A 16,737-nucleotide genomic window follows, 5' to 3' on the forward strand; every position below is an offset into this window, starting at 1 on the left:
ATAGCTGCCAATTACACCAGGACAAAGAGTGTGGCAATGAATTGGCAGTAAAGGAAGCTGCATTATCAGAAGTATATTAATATTAGTATGCTGAATATTAAACAGATGAACATTTGGATAACCCCACTGATCGAAATGATTTGTTCCGTTCAGAATGTTTGCAAACCTGCACTTATGCTAGAAAAAAATATCTTTTTTATTATTTATGCTTTCTTTTAAATATAACTATTGCTGTATTTGCTCTAACTGACTGATACGTCTCTTTGTGTTCTGTCAACAGACCAGCCGTACTCATGGTCTCCTACTCAGAAGTTCAATGAGGAATCCTACTCTCCTGTTTCAAGGAACATGAAAGGATTATCTGGCAGTCGCAATCAACCACAGCTATGTTCTGCTCATACTTGTGGTTTAGCATCCCCTGAAGATTGTGAACATCCCCTCGATCATATTCACCATGGCCAGGAGTCAAGGCAACCGTATCTTCTCAGCCCAACGGAGAGCTGCCCGATGGACCACCATCGCTGCTCACCGCGCAGCTCTATACATTCAGAATGCATGATGATGCCCATGGTTATGGGTGATCATATGTCCAGTAGCACTTTTCCCAGAATGCACTACACCTCACATTACGATACTAGGGACGATTGTACCATGTCTCACACCAACACTAAGATCAACCGCATCCCTGCAAACCTGCTGGATCAGTTTGAGAAACAACTTCCTCTTCACAGGGATGGCTTTCACACTTTACAGTACCAGAGGACCTCAACAGCAGCTGAACAGCGCAGTGAAAGCCCAGGGAGAATACGTCACCTTGTTCATTCAGTTCAGAAACTGTTCACAAAATCTCATTCTTTGGAAGGATCTTCTAAGAGCAATGTAAATGGGACAAAGGGAGATGGCCGAGGGGATGACCATCATCACGGACATCATTCCAAACATAGCAAAAGAAGTAAAAGTAAAGAACGGAAACCCGAGAGTACTAAACATAAAACTGGAATGAGCAGCTGGTGGAGCTCTGATGATAACTTGGACAGTGATAGCACTTACCGAACACCTAGTGTGGTCAACCGGCATCATGTGGACCATATCTCTCACTGTTACCCTGAATCTCTTCAGGGACACTTTGGAGATCTTTCACTAAAGACTTCAAAAAGCAACAATGATGTGAAATGTTCTGCTTGTGAAGGACTTGCGATGACCCCTGATGGCAAATACATGAAACGGAGTTCTTGGTCTACGCTTACAGTAAGCCAGGCTAAAGAAGCTTATCGCAAGTCATCCCTTAACCTCGATAAGCCTCTAGTTCATCAGGAAATCAAACCTTCCCTGAGGCCATGCCATTACCTTCAGGTAAGAGTTGTTATTGATTGAAAAGGAGCACACTATTTTATAATTTGTTGGAGGGTTTTCTATGTGCTTATTTTATTTAAGTTCTGCAAATTTCATCTGCCTTTGGAAATAACACACAAGATAGAAAAATAGAAAATCATTCTTATTAATGAATTACTGAAACATAATAGATGTTTAGCAATGCCAAAAAGCAAAGTGTAATCAAGTCGGTCATGTAAATTAGGGTATAACGGATCACCATTTAAACACAACGATGTGAAATCAGCACCTCACAGTTTAAATAGTTCCATAGAAAGATGAATTTCCTATTTTTTTCAGTTTAATTCCTGGAGTCTTCAGTTGCATTTTGTTTTTGGGGTCACCTACAACCTGCCATCCAGGTCTATTGTACACTAGCTATAGAGTCCTATAGCTCCTAATCCTGACCTTTGGTTACCTGCTAACCAAATGGGAGCTTATACTTTTGGAGTGATCTAATTGGTTCCATTGGCTTTCCTGAATGAAGCTGGGCTGTCCTTTACATTTTTCTTTCTCTCTTTAAATTATGAATATTACCTATCTGCATTCATATTTCTGTGCTATTCAAGTGAAACTTCCTTAGTCACCATCCTACTTTATTAGGCAGGATTTTTGTGGTTGTGCTTTGGTCACACTCAAAATATTTTTTTTTAACTTTGTTAAGATAATTTAGCCAAAGGAGTCCTCTGTGAGACTGGAAAATCCAAAAACTTGCCCTTTAAATCTGCAATTCTACTTGAGCAATTTCTACTCTTGCATCAGCTCTTATTGTTAAATAAGCAGAAAGAGCTCCATTGTCTAGATGGCATAGCAACTAAACAAAATCAACACTTCGTAAAAACTAACACTGTCCTGCAAAATCTGGGCTTGGTCTCATGAGCTTATGAAATCTGGGCTGTACGACATGATTGAATGTCCTGCACACATAAACCTTTATCTAAATTCAGTGGTCTGGTACCCAACACCACTGGTACCCAGGGTGAACTGCTACTACCACTCCACCAGCAGTTCAAAGCAATAGGTAGACCTGGCTTTGACCACATCAAAAAAATTGAAGCCTCAGGTAGACCAGACCTCTGCCTTGAGATTAACTATAGAGAAGGCCAGGTCTGCCTAGCATTTGAAGGGACAGGCATGCTGGTATCCCCTTACAGCGTGGACCTTGGGCAAACCCCCCCCTCCACCTTTGGTATGCTACATTATAGACTGCACTACAAGTGCACATATATAACCTCAGCACAAGGCAGCAACCCTACATTTACCGACTTGAAAGTTAGCCCAGTCAGTGGAATGTACTTATGAATAAACATTCTAAGAATTGAAGCATTTGTTGCTTTGAGAGTAATGAAATGGGGCTTAGTTGTGTGACTTATTAGCAGGCTCACGTGACTGCTTTGAAGATCAAGGAAGTGATGACAGAGTGATCCTTAAATGTTTCATCCAAATTTTGATTCTCTAAGCTTAGATTCACTCTCTTTGAAATTAGTTCCTCAAAGGAATATGTTCAAATATTATTACCGGTCTGATTTTTTCCTGTAGAGCAAACAACAGATTGGAAGGCAGCATTTAGATAGGGAAATTGTGCAGGTGAAAGGGTTCACTGCCCCTCCATTGACACTTCACTGACCTTCAAACAACTTCACAGTACTGTTAATTTAAAAAGGAATAGGTAAGAGATCTTGCACATGGTTGTCCTGCATCATACCTAGTTGACCCCGCCAATCCCAGCCTAGACAGTCCCATTTACAATTTCACCTGTGAACAGTACAGGCAGAGTAAGAGGGAGGATAAATGAAGTCGTTTGAAACTACAGCAATCCAGGTATGCTTGTTGTCATGTTACCGTACTTGTTGCTTTATCACTCCAAAACTTGCTTAACTGGGTGCCCAATCCTATTCAACTTTCCAGTGCAGAGGAAGCTGCAGTGTAGCCCTGAGGTAAGGGAACGAACAGTCCCTTGCCTTGAAGAGGCTTCACTCACTGCTCCCCCAATTCTGGAGGGCAGTGGCCTTCTAACATAAAGGTTTGAGGAGAAAAAGCAGGAAAAATGTAGATTTAGGGTGCAATCCTGAGGAGGACTTGGGCCGGTGCAAGTCCCTTGTGCCAGCCCAGGAAGGTCACAAACATGCTGTAAAGCACGTTTGCACCTCCTCAGGAGTCAGCCGCGCTGGTACACAGATGTGCGCCAGCACACAGAGGCTGAATCCAGCCACCGTGGTGGCTTGTGTGGCGAGCCTTGTGTCAACCCGGGGTGAATGGGGAGGAGGGGGGAGGGAGGTGTTCCTGGGCAGGGGGAGGGCGGGCGGTGGGTGGCCTTGGGGCTGGGTGGGTGGGAGTGGGAGGCGGGACTGGGATCTGGCAGTTATGCCGGATCCCAACCCCCGTTCCCAGGGAGTTCGAAGCTGCTTCAAGCTGCTCCGCTCTCCTCGAACTTGTGCTACCTCAGGAAATGGCACAAGTCCAAGGAGACCCATAGGGGCAAGGGCGCCTTACTCAGAGATAAGGGGAAAACTTTTCCCTTGCCTCTGGCTGAATGCTTTGGGCCCCTATCCCACGCTGGATACAGCACAAGCCTCTTGGCTTGCCTGTTCCAGCACAGGGTAAGATTGCGCCCTTAGACTGCAAACCCATTACACTGCCCTGTGAGTAAGTCCCATTAAACTTAGTAGGGCTTTCTTCTGTGTAGGCATTAATAGGATCAAACTGTTAGGGAAAACAGTGTTTAAAGATGAGGAAAAGAGAGGAAGGAGATCTGGTAATGGCTGGTCATGCTAATCTCATTGTGCTGCTGTGTCTCTTCCTGCATGTTTTCTTCTTTGATTAAAAAAAAATGTGATATGAAATATATCATCAAATATATATTTTATGTACGTATCAATTTATTTAGGGATTAATTTTTCATTTTCACTTTCAGACCCTAAAGGGCCCCCTAATACGTATTAATTTACTGTGGTAAAAGAGACAAGATAATAGCTTTCATAGCAGTGCAAAATGGCTAGCTTGGATGAAGGCCCTCTGGGAGCATGAAATGTTCAAGTTTTGCAAACAAATTATTATGAAGAGAACAGAAATAAGCGCCTTAGCTGGCAGATAATATGGGAAAAGTGGGGAAATGAAAATATAGTTTGTCACTTAAAAAAAACAAAACCTATGAACTCTCTGGAGAAAGTAAAACACCCTTCAAAACAGGTACAAAGAGAAAAAATGTAGTAAAACATGCCTCCCATTACTATTACCATAATATCTGGGAAATACCATGGTTCTGAACACAGCTTTCAGTGTTCTGTTTAAGGGCCAAATCCTATCCAACTTTCCAGCACTGGTGCAGCCATGACATTGGAGCATGCACTGCATCCTGTTGTTGGAAAGCAATCCCAGAGGCCTCCTCCAGGTAAGGGAATATTTGTTCCATTTCCTTGGGGCTGCATTGTGGCTGCACCAACACTGGAAACTAGGATAGGATTGGGCCCTAAATTTTTATGACTGTACTTGGAATGGTACAAAAATAAAGGTAAGCACAAGCATACCACAGTGAATGACTCAGCCTGAAGAATAAATACATCTGCTAATAAAGGACCCTGTTTTCTTAAAGCCCCCAGAACTTCTTGGTCTCTTCTCACATAGATGCTTTTTGCATCCAAATAACCACATTCAGAGCAAATTTCCTAAAATGAAAAAAGACAGTGAATTTGTGCATTTGCTGTGTAAGACTGCTACAAATAATAACATTCAGTATTTGTGAAATGCTTTCCCTGAAGTGTTCAGAGAGCTCACTTATCCGTACAACAACCCAGAAAGGCAGGTCAGTATTATTAGATCTCTATCACAGAGGGGAGTCTCAGTGATAGTGGTTTTGATGAACTCGTCTCATGACTAGTTCTATTCTTTCTCATTATGCAGAAATGCCCCAGTTTGGAATACATGCCTATTTGGTATGAAGGGTGCCTGCATGTTGTTGTTGAATAGAAGCTTTTTATTTGTAGAATTCAAGGGCAAGCAGGACAAAGAATCAGGTCCATGTTTGCAAGTGTTCTGAGGTGAGGGTTGCACCCATTCTCATGCCAGCCGTGACTTCTGTCACTTCTGTCTCAGATTCCAAACTCTGGACTGCATGATTCCTTTTAATCAAAGGAACCTGCAGACTCAAGAATTTTACCTCCAGTAGTGGAAGAAGCCTTTTTAGAAAGTGTAGATCTAAGCACCCGTTGCTATATGCAAGTAGGTAATTAGGGTAATTATTCCCAATTAGCAGACGCAAGCCCTACAGATGGGATTTTCAAGCACCAATAACTATTTTCGCAAGCCATAAACCCACTCAGATGTTTTCCAGCACACATATACAGATTTTTGCTAGTGTTCTGAATGAATAAAAGAGATAGAAATGCTCCCTTATTATTCATAAAAAATACTGAGATATTTATTTTCAAGAAAATAATTCACAAAGAAGTTTGCAGAGTAAAATTTTAAAATGTAACCTAGTCACCCTTTGTGATACATTAGGTAAGAGAGAATTGACAAATCAAGCTCAATGTTTAAGTAACATATCTCTCACTCTCCCCCCCCCCACACCCACAAACTGAGCTGAACCCTCTCAGTTCAGACAACATAAATATGATCAGGTTTGATACAGATTGAAACACCCAACTATGCTTTAAGGGAAGAAATGTATACACAATCACTGGAAGAACTTTTTCTGAGGCCGCTGTAGCACCCCTTCTCCATTGCTCTTCCACTTCCAACTTCAGTCAGACATTGAAGGAAAACTTTGACCCAACAGTACTGTACTTCAAAACCATAAGAATTATGTCAGAAGGCCCATCTATTACTTTCATAAGGCAGGTTCACTTGGAGCTGATCTCTGAAAGAGATTTTTCTTCTTCTTCATAGTATCTGGTCAGACTCTGGCAGAAAATATATTTTTCCATCTCTTCTTTTGCCTTCTAAATCTAGAATTGGGATAAAATGATGACATGTTCCATAAGCAGTCTCCTTTTTTTGTTATTGCTTTCCCCCACGCTGCAGATTTTTCCACCTTTCTCGAGTATCTATTTTTACAGCATTCTATATGCATCTTTAGGTGGCTTGTTCTCTTATCTTAGTGCACAATCTTGATCCATTAAAATCAATGCAAGGCTTAACATTGAGTTCAGTGAGATGTAGGTTGTATCCAAAATCTTTATTTTATCGAGCAGTTTTTACCACACACTGTATTTCTTTTGTGAGCCTGGATTTCTTCTGTTCTTTCTTCTTCTTCACAAGCCCCTACTCTCAACGTATGTCAGTCTAGTACGTCCACCCAATTATGTCATTCAAATCTTGCTTGTACTCTGTAACTCCGTACATTTTGTGTAGGATGTTTGGTCAAATATTTCCTGAAAATAAATTTTGAAATAATTCCAAAATCTTATCTCATCCATCTTGTCATTTTTATTCTATTCTTTCACTGTCCTTCTCTATGGTAATGTGTTTCTTTCCCGTGGATGTCTCTAGTGAGAGAAACATGGGGGAGTTCAGATGTGTGTGTGGAGTGGGAGAAAATAGAGTTATCTTACAGAAGAAGGAAGTTTTAGAACAAGCCAGCTGGGGTGAAGTGGCTTGTACAAATGCCCCTTTTTCAAAGGCTGAAATCCTAACCACACTTTCCTGAGAGTAAGCCCCACTGAACAAAATAGGACTTCCTTCTGAGTAGACCTGGTTAGGATTGTGCCCAAAGTCATTTGTGATTTAGAGAGGAATATTTGAGGTTCAGGTAAGATGCATTGGAATAGCTAAGTGGCTCTTTCTAGTATGAATCATGCTTGCTATTCTACTGTCTACCATCCAGTTCGACCATTTAAGCAAAGTCTGGAATGCAGGCTCCTTGCTGTGCTGGTAAAGACACTTTCAGTTCTATACAGTTCTGGGTATTTTCTAGTTTTTAAGAGCTGTGAGACAACATAGACACAGTGGCCCTGTTTAGATGACTTGTAATGAAGTACACTCAAGTAGGATCTTGATTCCTGTCCTTTCCCATCATTATTTGTGCACAGATCCTATCCACCCATGCATTCATAGAATCTTTCGGCCCAGACACCCTGCAAAATACAGGGTTCCTAACACTGTATATGTAATTTACATGCATACAGCTTGCATATTCATAACTCTGTGCAAAAGATATGATCAATGACTGGAGGAGTGGGGGGGGCAGGGCCTGCTGTTGTGATCTCTCTCCCACCTCCATTCGTTGGGTGAACTTTGTTACAAATTGTCTGAACAGGGATTGAAAAGTCCCTTTAAAATTAAGCTGTGAGTATGTGGCTGTGAATGGGTGGACTAGAAGGACAAGTATAGAACCAACTACATACCCACATATCTTGTTAATGACTCTGAAGAATAACTGGGGTTGGAATTGTTTAGAAACCTATGTTGTGGACCAAAAAAACAAAGTGGGAAGCAACCTGGAAGTCGGTGGGGGGAACTACCAGAAAATGGGAAGAGAGCAGTGTTAGAGCATAACAGAAAGGGCTGTGATAAAACAGCAAGATACAAGATAAAGTTAATAAAATGTCCTTTTTGGCATGCAGTAATTATGCACTAAAACAATAGTTTTGGAGGATGAATGTCATGGCTGTAACATCACATCTTAAGCAATCTTAAGCAATATCCCCTCTGTGCTATCGTCTCTGTTCTTTCTTGTCATTTGACAAGTTTTTAATCTTGATCCATAAAATAGAGATTGTGCCCATTTAGTACTGCAACTGATTTTGTAATTTTTTTGACTGTGATATATGTATTTAGCTGTTAATTTTACATGTTTTTCATGAGAATAGTGAAAACAGGAGAGGTTAGAGGCTTAAAGCCATGCACTCGATTAAGAGCTTCCCATGATTAGCAGCTGGGTCCTTAACCTTTAAGATGAATAAGCCACATGTAAAGCATCAGCAAGGTGCAAGTAGAAGGTGTGCTAAGAGTATTTCCAATCTCATCTTGATCTCAATTCATCTTGAATTATGTGACAGTTCTGCAAGTTTAATATGATACCCTTGTAATTAGACAGCCATAACTCCTGGAGAGCTAAGGAAGCAAATCATCAAACTCATTTTCACTAAGGTGCTAAGTGGAAAACTGAGCTGACATCCTCTGATTCCAAAGATAATTAAAGGGGATTAACTATGATTCTTCTAACCATGCAGGTATTTCAGAAATGGCTTGTACTATCTATGTAGATTCCTATCACAAGCTGACTACTTTCTGCCGCAACATTCTTCACTAGGAATAATTAACACCACCACCCCTATTAATAAAATAGGGGTCTTACATGCAGACATGCTGGGCAAGAGGGTTTCTGCATTCCAGGGAGATCACCAAAGTATTCAGGAAGGCATTTGAATGCGCATCTCATTGTAAGTAGTGCTGTGTTTCCAAGGTATATGGCATCTACATTTAGATGCGAATCTGATTTATTTCATGGCTCCCAAGCTATGGGCCCGCTACATTTCCAGAACTGGCATTCTGGGGGCATAGCATGGTTAATGGCTGTCGTTAATGGTGACATGCCACTCCACGCAACTGGGCTACTGCCACAAGTGGCCTCCAAAGAAGCTCCAGCACTGATAAATTGGTACATGGGATGGGAGTAAGTGGAACTGGGTGGGAAGGGAGAGGAACAGGACAGAAACTAGAGTGGGTAGGGGAGTTTGTTGAAGCTGAAAAGAGGTTGGTATTGGTGGTGACAGTTCTGTTGATATCCTATTCGCCTTCCTGGCCTTGACTCACCTTCCTGGGTCGGACATGGAGCAAGCCTCAGGTCCAAGTAGACCCATCAGAGCTATGGTGGTTTACCCCTAGGCAAAGGCACAAATGTTTCCTTATCCAGAAGAGACTTCCAGGAAACCACCATCCCCACTGGATGCAGCATATGCTCTGGTGGCACAGCTGAACTGGCAAGGGGAGTTAGGCAGGACTGGGCTGCTGGTTCAATTACCCAGCCTTCTGTTTCTGTCAATTTCAATACATATATCTAAATGCAGGTCTCCTGGGACCTCAGTTTGGTTTCTCTGAAAGGCTGACATGGCTTGAATAAGAATGACAACATACCACAGTGATCATACAGCCATGTTGCAGAGTCCCTCATGTGTCACAATAGCCATCTATGTAAAGGGGAGAATATTCCCACATCTGCATCGGAGACATCTGAGGAAGAAGGGAATAGTAAATTATCTTTACTACAGCTGTCCATTGGTTGTATGCCACCATGGCATGTTACCACTTATTAAATGATCATCTGGGTTTACCCTGTCAAATACAATAGAAAACAAATGTCTTTGTAGTTTATGAATCAGACTGAACTCTATTTTTATGTATTGATGAATGGTTATTCATAATGAGTGTTTGTTCTTCAAGGAGCCTCTTTATTCTGTTTTTGTTCTTGTTGGAATATATTGTACCAGGTGCCACAAGATGAATGGGGAGGGTATCCTGCTGGTGGTAAAGATGAAGAGATTCCCTGCAGAAGAATGAGAAGCGGAAGTTATATTAAAGCCATGGGAGATGACGAGAGCGGAGATTCTGACACTAGCCCCAAAACATCACCAAAGGTAGCCGTCCGACCGGAGTCATTGTTAAAATCTATTGGACAAAGAGCTCTTGGAGATCACCAAAAGTAAGCCCTAAAAAGTTTCTCCTATATTTAATTAGTATGAGTCTTGCTGACTCACAGTACATTTTTTTCCTAGCATTTCATTATGTTTTACCAAAACTGATCCTATTCTGAAGAAAAAGTTAAGCTGGACATATCCTTATTTACTAAATTTAGGTGGATGCTACTATTGTAAGCAGAAAGGCATGTTTTCTTATAATAATGAACCTCTAAAAGTTTCCCTTAGAAATATCATGAACTATCAATACCTGAGTTCAAAATATCTACATATTAGTGAATGTGTCCTGAGAAGGTTTTTAAATTAAGGAATGAAGAATGCACTTTTCATGTTTCAAAAGGAAAGTCAGGCATTCAACCTCCATTTGGGAGGCACACTGGACAGAACCTGCTCAATCAAAGCCTCCAAATGATGGAACTCTCTGCCCCTTGAGGCCCATCTAGGCTCCTCCTAGAGGAGATTGTGTTTTCTGGTTGTTTTCTGGTTGTTTTCAGCACTTGGTCGAAACATTTTTGTTTCACCCAGCGGTTGAACCAGTATGATTTTTCTCCAAGCTGAATTTTAACTTCTTTTCCCAGTTTTTGTTTTATTGTTGTTTACTGTGATTTTTAATGGTCAAATCCTTTAATTTTAAAATTTTGTATTTATTGTATTCTGTGGTTTTTGTTCCTTTAGTGAACCATTCTGGGGATGCTTTGGGGGGTAAAAATAAGTGGGAAAGCACTATGAAGTGAAATTTACTGTAGAAGGATTGTACTATTTACCATGAGGGGGAGCAATAGAGAGCTTTCATTCATTCATTCATTCATGTTTAGATACTGCCTTTCTCATAGACTCAAGGCAGTGTGCACACGCAATCTGAACATAAACCCCATTTTCCAGAGGGAGAGAAGCAGCTTGTGAGGGCACCTTGAGTAGAAAAATGGCCTAAGGATTATTTTATGTAGTCTTTCCCTCCACCAATGTTCTACTCAAGATTTCAGCCTTCCACTGCTATTTTTTTTTGTTATCTGATAACATTAGGGGGGAGTTAGATGGGTTACATGCAGTAAAGTCTTAGATTAGCCCATGACTGAGGAGGATATTGGGCCAATTCAGACAATATCTCTGTTGGCCGTCCCAAACCGTGGGGGTGGAGTGTGTCTGTGTGTCCCCCCCACTGCTGGCGCCCAATTCCATGTGTTTCTTGATCGCCCCTTAATATATGGGTTAAATTTTACTTTTAAATTAATATTGAATTTGCTTGTTGAAGGATGTTCAGACAAACTGCCCCCTGTACAATTGTGCCACACCAGAAAGGTAGAAAGATGTACACCCACACCCCTCCCACGTGCATTTGAGAAAGCCAGTGAATATACCATCCAGACTAGCCCATGGTTAACCATAGTTATGGTAAGTACCTGGAATAAATTGCTTCTAGATTTTAAGAACTGCCTCAGTTCTCCTGGCTTCTAAAGCAACAGCATATAGGAATTCAGAACATAGTCCCACTATGCAGAACGAATATGGTAAAAGCTTTGAAACGGAAATATTTAATAAAGTAACAAATGTAATTGCTTTAGTGATCCCCTGTTGAAATGTTGAAATTATTGTTGAAATTATATATGAAGAACAGTATAAACCATGTTGATAGCTTAATGTGTCATTCCATGCAGAGAAACACCTAGTGCTTATCTACCTTAATTTTCAGAATTATCAACCCTACTTTTTCTCCCAGTATAATAATTTTCAAGTAGTTGCTCCTATAAAGATAGCATTCGGAACCGAAGGAGGCAGAATTTTTTGAAGGAAAACCATGTCAACAAAAAAGTCCTACTGTGGTTTAGTGATTAGTTGAAGGTTCACAGAAGCAAACTCCCCTCTTTTTCTGATGCATTTTAATTTTAATGTTAATTGCCCATCACCCAGAAAACAGTTTGTTAGACACAAGGGAAACATAAGGCTGTCTTCTTAGTCATAACATACAGCCCAATCTGATTCAAGGCCTGTGCTGGAGAAACATGTGTTCCACCTGTGCAGGTGGCCACAAAATTGCTGTAAAGCGCTTTGCCGCAGTGCAGAGAGCTAGCACGCTGGCAGAAAGGCCAGAGTCTTGCCGTGCACAATGGCGGAGTGACAGGACACATTCAGTGGTGGGGCTGTCGTTGCACTGGTGTACATGGAGATACACTGGTCTATCTTGAGCAGTGGGTCCCAAACTGTGTGCTGTTGTGCCTTAGGACACCACTCAGAGGAAAGCCATGGGATACTGGCCCCTCCTACTGGCTCTCCCAGATGCCACCATCTTGCACTGTGTGAGATTTCATGCGATCCTAGATGGTGGCACCTGACTGAGCCAGGAAGAATAGGCTGTTGGGGCGCAATGACCCCAGTAAGTTTGGGAATCACTGATATTGAGAATAGGATTGCACCATGCTGCAGTATAGCCATTTATAATAATGGAACTGTGTTGTAAAAGAAAGATGAAAAGAGAAAGAAATCCTTATAAGGGTTTGTGAAACTGTGTTTATTTATTTATATAGGTATTTATATACTGCCTTTCTTTGGTCGTCAGATTTCTCCTCAGACTTTAATCCAAGGCGGTTTACATAGGCAGGCTGTTCTAAACCCCCGTAGGGATTTTTGCAATTGAAAGTCTTCCATAGAACTCCTCTTTCCAGCTGGATTCCTTCCTGTCTTCCCCAGAAGATTTTCCTGTCTTCCCCAGCTCTCCTCCTTTTCCTCCTCCCTTCCCACCCGAAAAACCCATGGTTCTTCAGCCCCAGTTCTCTTTGGGTAATCCTCTTGATTTCTTTGTGTCCTTTCCCCCTCCTTGCTCGCTCCATCACATGTTGCTATTCCCTTTTAAGCATTTTTTCCCTCTTTTTGTCTTTCTTTTACCTAGGGACCTCTTTTTGGAAGGTCTAGTGTATGAATGGCTAAGTTACATTCCCTGCGGTTGTATTCCCTAAATTCCCTGCAATTGTATTATTATCTCCACAATAAAGTTCTTGTTGTTTCGCCTTCACCCTCACCTTCCTCTTCCCAGTAGCATAGCTACATGGTGTGGCATGGCAAGTACTGCAGGTGCCGCAGTGTTGCATATAAGCGGCTGACATCAGAGCCATTTTCAGCAGTGAAATGGAACACACAGGAGATGCTGTTTGGTTCTATGTCTCCTGTGCATTGCATTTCACTGCCTGGAATGGCTCTGATGGTGACCAAGTGAGAGGGGCTACTTACACAGCGCTTTGCAGCACCTACAGTACTTACCACGCCACCCCTAGCTATGCTACTGGTTCTTCCTTATATGCTGGAACACTGAGCTGTGCCATTGGCCATTGCACTCTGTCCCTGCATGCCATAGGTTTCCCCCATGTGCATATGTTACTCAAGTATGAGAAAGCACTCTAGGAAGCATGCTAGCTGCCTTTTCTCTCCTCTACGTCCCATGACCGTTGGTGTTTTTGTGGCCACTGTGGGGGTGTGTGTCTATTTATTTCCTGGTAAACCTTATTCATGCATTTCTTTACTGTGGAAAAAGTTTGTTTTGTCTGAATGGGGAAGGATTACGTATAATATTAAAGTTTAGTAAGAAATGGTTTGCTCCGTTTTAAACTAGAAGTAAATCGCTTCCCACATACTGTTAAGCAAGAAATAATGAAGTTTTGTTAATTAAACCCAGTGGCTACATTTCCACTGATGACAAGTTAAAACTGAACTTTTAAAGTTCAGCTAATATCTATTTCATTTAATATGTGAGTACAGTTTAAATTGGCTTGCGGTGAACTGTCCTTTGGGGTTCAACGAGGATCAGCCCTGGGTCTGATGCTGTTTAACATCTTCATTAATGACTTGGAAGAAGAAATGGGAAGCAGGCATCTCTAGAGAAGCATTGCAAATGATTTAGATGATAGACTACTGATTCAAAAACTAATCTCAGTAGAAGAGACCTCCGGAAAACAACATGTTCAACAAGTTTAGTTATAAAGTATTATACAGGGGGGGGGGGGACCCAAATACCAATGCATAAAATGGTTGAAAATAGCCAGCGAAGTAGAATTGCTGAGAAGAACATTTTGTTTATTCCTTACATTTCCATCCTGCCTGTTAAGCTATATCTTGCCAAGGCAGCTACCAGCATTCAAAAGCACAGTGTTGTTAATGTCACAGGTATGGCAAAGTGAACAAGAAAAGGAGAGGGCGATAAGCTTCAAAAAGATACAGAAAATGAATCATCTCAATTTAAGAGGATCCACATTGTCGGAAGCAATTTTCTTTGTGCCCCGGAAGAAGGCATTTGCCAAAATGCTATAGAGACATTTCAATAATTTTTGTTCAGCCCTTTCTTGGAGTTTGCCAACTCTTTCCTGCTAGGTTGGGTGCAGTCCTCTTTTTTTTTTCTGGCAAGTGAGCTGGAGTCACTGATGTCATTCCATGACATGAATGCGGTTGTAGAATACTTTATCAGTATCATGGCACTACTACTGTTGAATTTATGGGCAGCCAAATCCTAACAGAAGTCCTGTTCTGTGATGCAGCAGCTCCAGTGCAGCCTCTGCTGCATCAAGTGCAGGAATTATGGCTGCTGCCTGGACGTTTCCGCAGGGTTAAGGAACATTTACCCCTTACGTGGGTAAAGCTTCGGCAGCCACAAATCTGAGCCACCCTGTCTTGGGCTTCTAAACATGGGAAGGGGGTAGGATATGGTGGTAGCCATGCCCTCCATTCCCACCTTCCTCCTGGACCTGATTTCCCCTTGTTCTGCCTTCCCCTGCTGGCCACAGGAGTGCCTACCTCTTCCAGTGGGTATAAACCGCTGACCGGTGGTGGTGGGCCAGCGCTGGCCTTGCCAATGGCATGATGATCCTCCGCACTGCTGCATCATGTCTTACTGATTAGGACTGAGTTATTAGAGTCAATTGAATGCTGCACAATGTACAGAGTGCAAAAGTGGCATGGTTCGTAGCCTTGCTGAATGCAAAATTATTGGGTAAGACTTGAGAAGCATTCAAAAATTGCCTTTAGTGCCTCTTCTAATAGGATATTTAAAAGTTTGAGAGGACTCTTGTTGCTTCAGATGTTTAATCCTAGTCATGGTAACGGCTTAGATTCAAGTGCTTTTGTCGGTCCAGATAAACTTACATAGTATTCTCTGCCAACTTTGTATTACATTAGTAGGTATACACGTTGGGTTAGTTTGAAATGAACAGGCAGGGCATGTGCATTAGTTTTTGTAACAAATGAGGTCCATTCATTTCAGGTTCATTTCTCCCAAACAGAATGCCACAGGGAATGAATGAAACAAAATGTGCATGAATGGAGGGTCCATTCTGGAGCCTTCATTCACAGTAGGGATGATTGAAAACATTTCTGTTTTCTTCCTCAAAATATTCACATGCCTTGAAAAGAGCCCTTCCTCTCTGTCAATACATGATTGATATGGCAGTTGAAATAAAAATCATCCAAGTTTGCTGGGTCACTGAAGAGAATACTGACAGTAGCCTAATCCTGAGCTTCCTGGCGCCTGCTGGAGCAGCAGCACCAAAGTGGCTTTCACTGTATTCAGTGGGTGCTGGGAAGCCACCAAGAGTCTTTTCAGGGGAAGGGGACTTTTGTCCCTTTCCCCTGGGGAAAGCCCCATACCCTAATGGAGCTTCTCAAGTCTGTGCTGGCTATCTTTCCGGTGCAGACTTGAGAGACTCCATATCAGCTCGGAATTTCCACCAGTCCCACCATCCTCCAGGCCCAGTTCCTCACCCCACAGCCTCCTCGCCCCATTCCACCCATTCCCTGCCTCCCCCACTCCAAACTATTTAGTGCTGGCCAGCACTGTTGGAGCACCAGCTGGCCTCCATGCAGCTCTGAAGCTCACCGCTGACTAGAGCTGGCCCAGTGCCAGCAGTCCCTCCTCTCCGGGTGCTGCAGAGGTGCTTTACAGCATGTTTGTGACATCCAGTGCCGACACTGAGGAGCTTTAGGATTGGGCCCTAAATGAGCAATTGAGCTTAGCTGGTATAGCATCTAAGCATCTGAGGGTTGTGTTTTAGCAAGATTCAAAATTTCTGTGGTTTGAATCTCTCACCTCTCCTGTCTCTTGCCCCTCCATCCCCAGTCTTTTTAGCTACCCATACACATCATGGAAAATAAATTCATTGTGCATCCTGTGTGATTTGTTCTTTTTTAACTTTGATGTGTTCCCCAAAGGTGCATAAAATTATTGTTAGTTAGTATTAGTCGGTTATAGTGGTTTTTAGTTCCAATTAGAATATCAATGATGTATTGCCAGAAAGGGATTTTCAAGGCATGTGATTAATAGTAGTTATTAATGTGCTGTTTTTAGCAATGCGCAGTGGCATAGCTACAGGGTGCAGGGGATAGCAGTTGCACCGGGCATCAAACTTTAGGGGGGTAACAAGCTGAGCTTGACACTAGTGACCAAAATTGTGAAAATCTTGGTATGTATGAATAATACCATCATGTTATATATCATTGGAAAGGTAATTTAATGTAGAATGCAGTGAAACAAACTGCACGGGAATATCTGTTTTCGATCAAACGTTATGGCCAATTAACCAGAAAAGGGAAACACAACTGCCTTGTGGAACAAAAAGTGGATTTGCTTAACTCCAAATCAACCTCTGAGACTGATTGTTTTGAGTGCCAATGAGATATTATTTTAATACAGCATGGAACCAATAACCTTTTATTTATTTACGTAATTAAATTTGATTTTGTCATTCGGGGGGGA

General features: G+C 41.9%; 1 protein-coding gene across 1 annotated transcript in view; it reads left to right on the plus strand.

Annotated features, from left to right (window-relative positions):
* Positions 1-333: 333 nt before the first annotated feature.
* Positions 334-16,737, plus strand: part of DLGAP2 (DLG associated protein 2) — an 89,235-nt gene continuing 72,831 nt past the window's right edge. Inside the window, exons 1-2 of the mRNA XM_066640411.1 lie at positions 334-1,353; positions 9,801-10,012. Coding sequence (XP_066496508.1) covers positions 349-1,353; positions 9,801-10,012 — 1,217 coding nt within the window. The 5' untranslated portion in view covers positions 334-348. The remainder of the gene's footprint in view (positions 1,354-9,800; positions 10,013-16,737) is intronic.

The sequence above is a fragment of the Tiliqua scincoides genome, chromosome 1 (assembly GCF_035046505.1).
Source record: "Tiliqua scincoides isolate rTilSci1 chromosome 1, rTilSci1.hap2, whole genome shotgun sequence".
Taxonomy (NCBI): Eukaryota; Metazoa; Chordata; class Lepidosauria; order Squamata; family Scincidae; genus Tiliqua; species Tiliqua scincoides.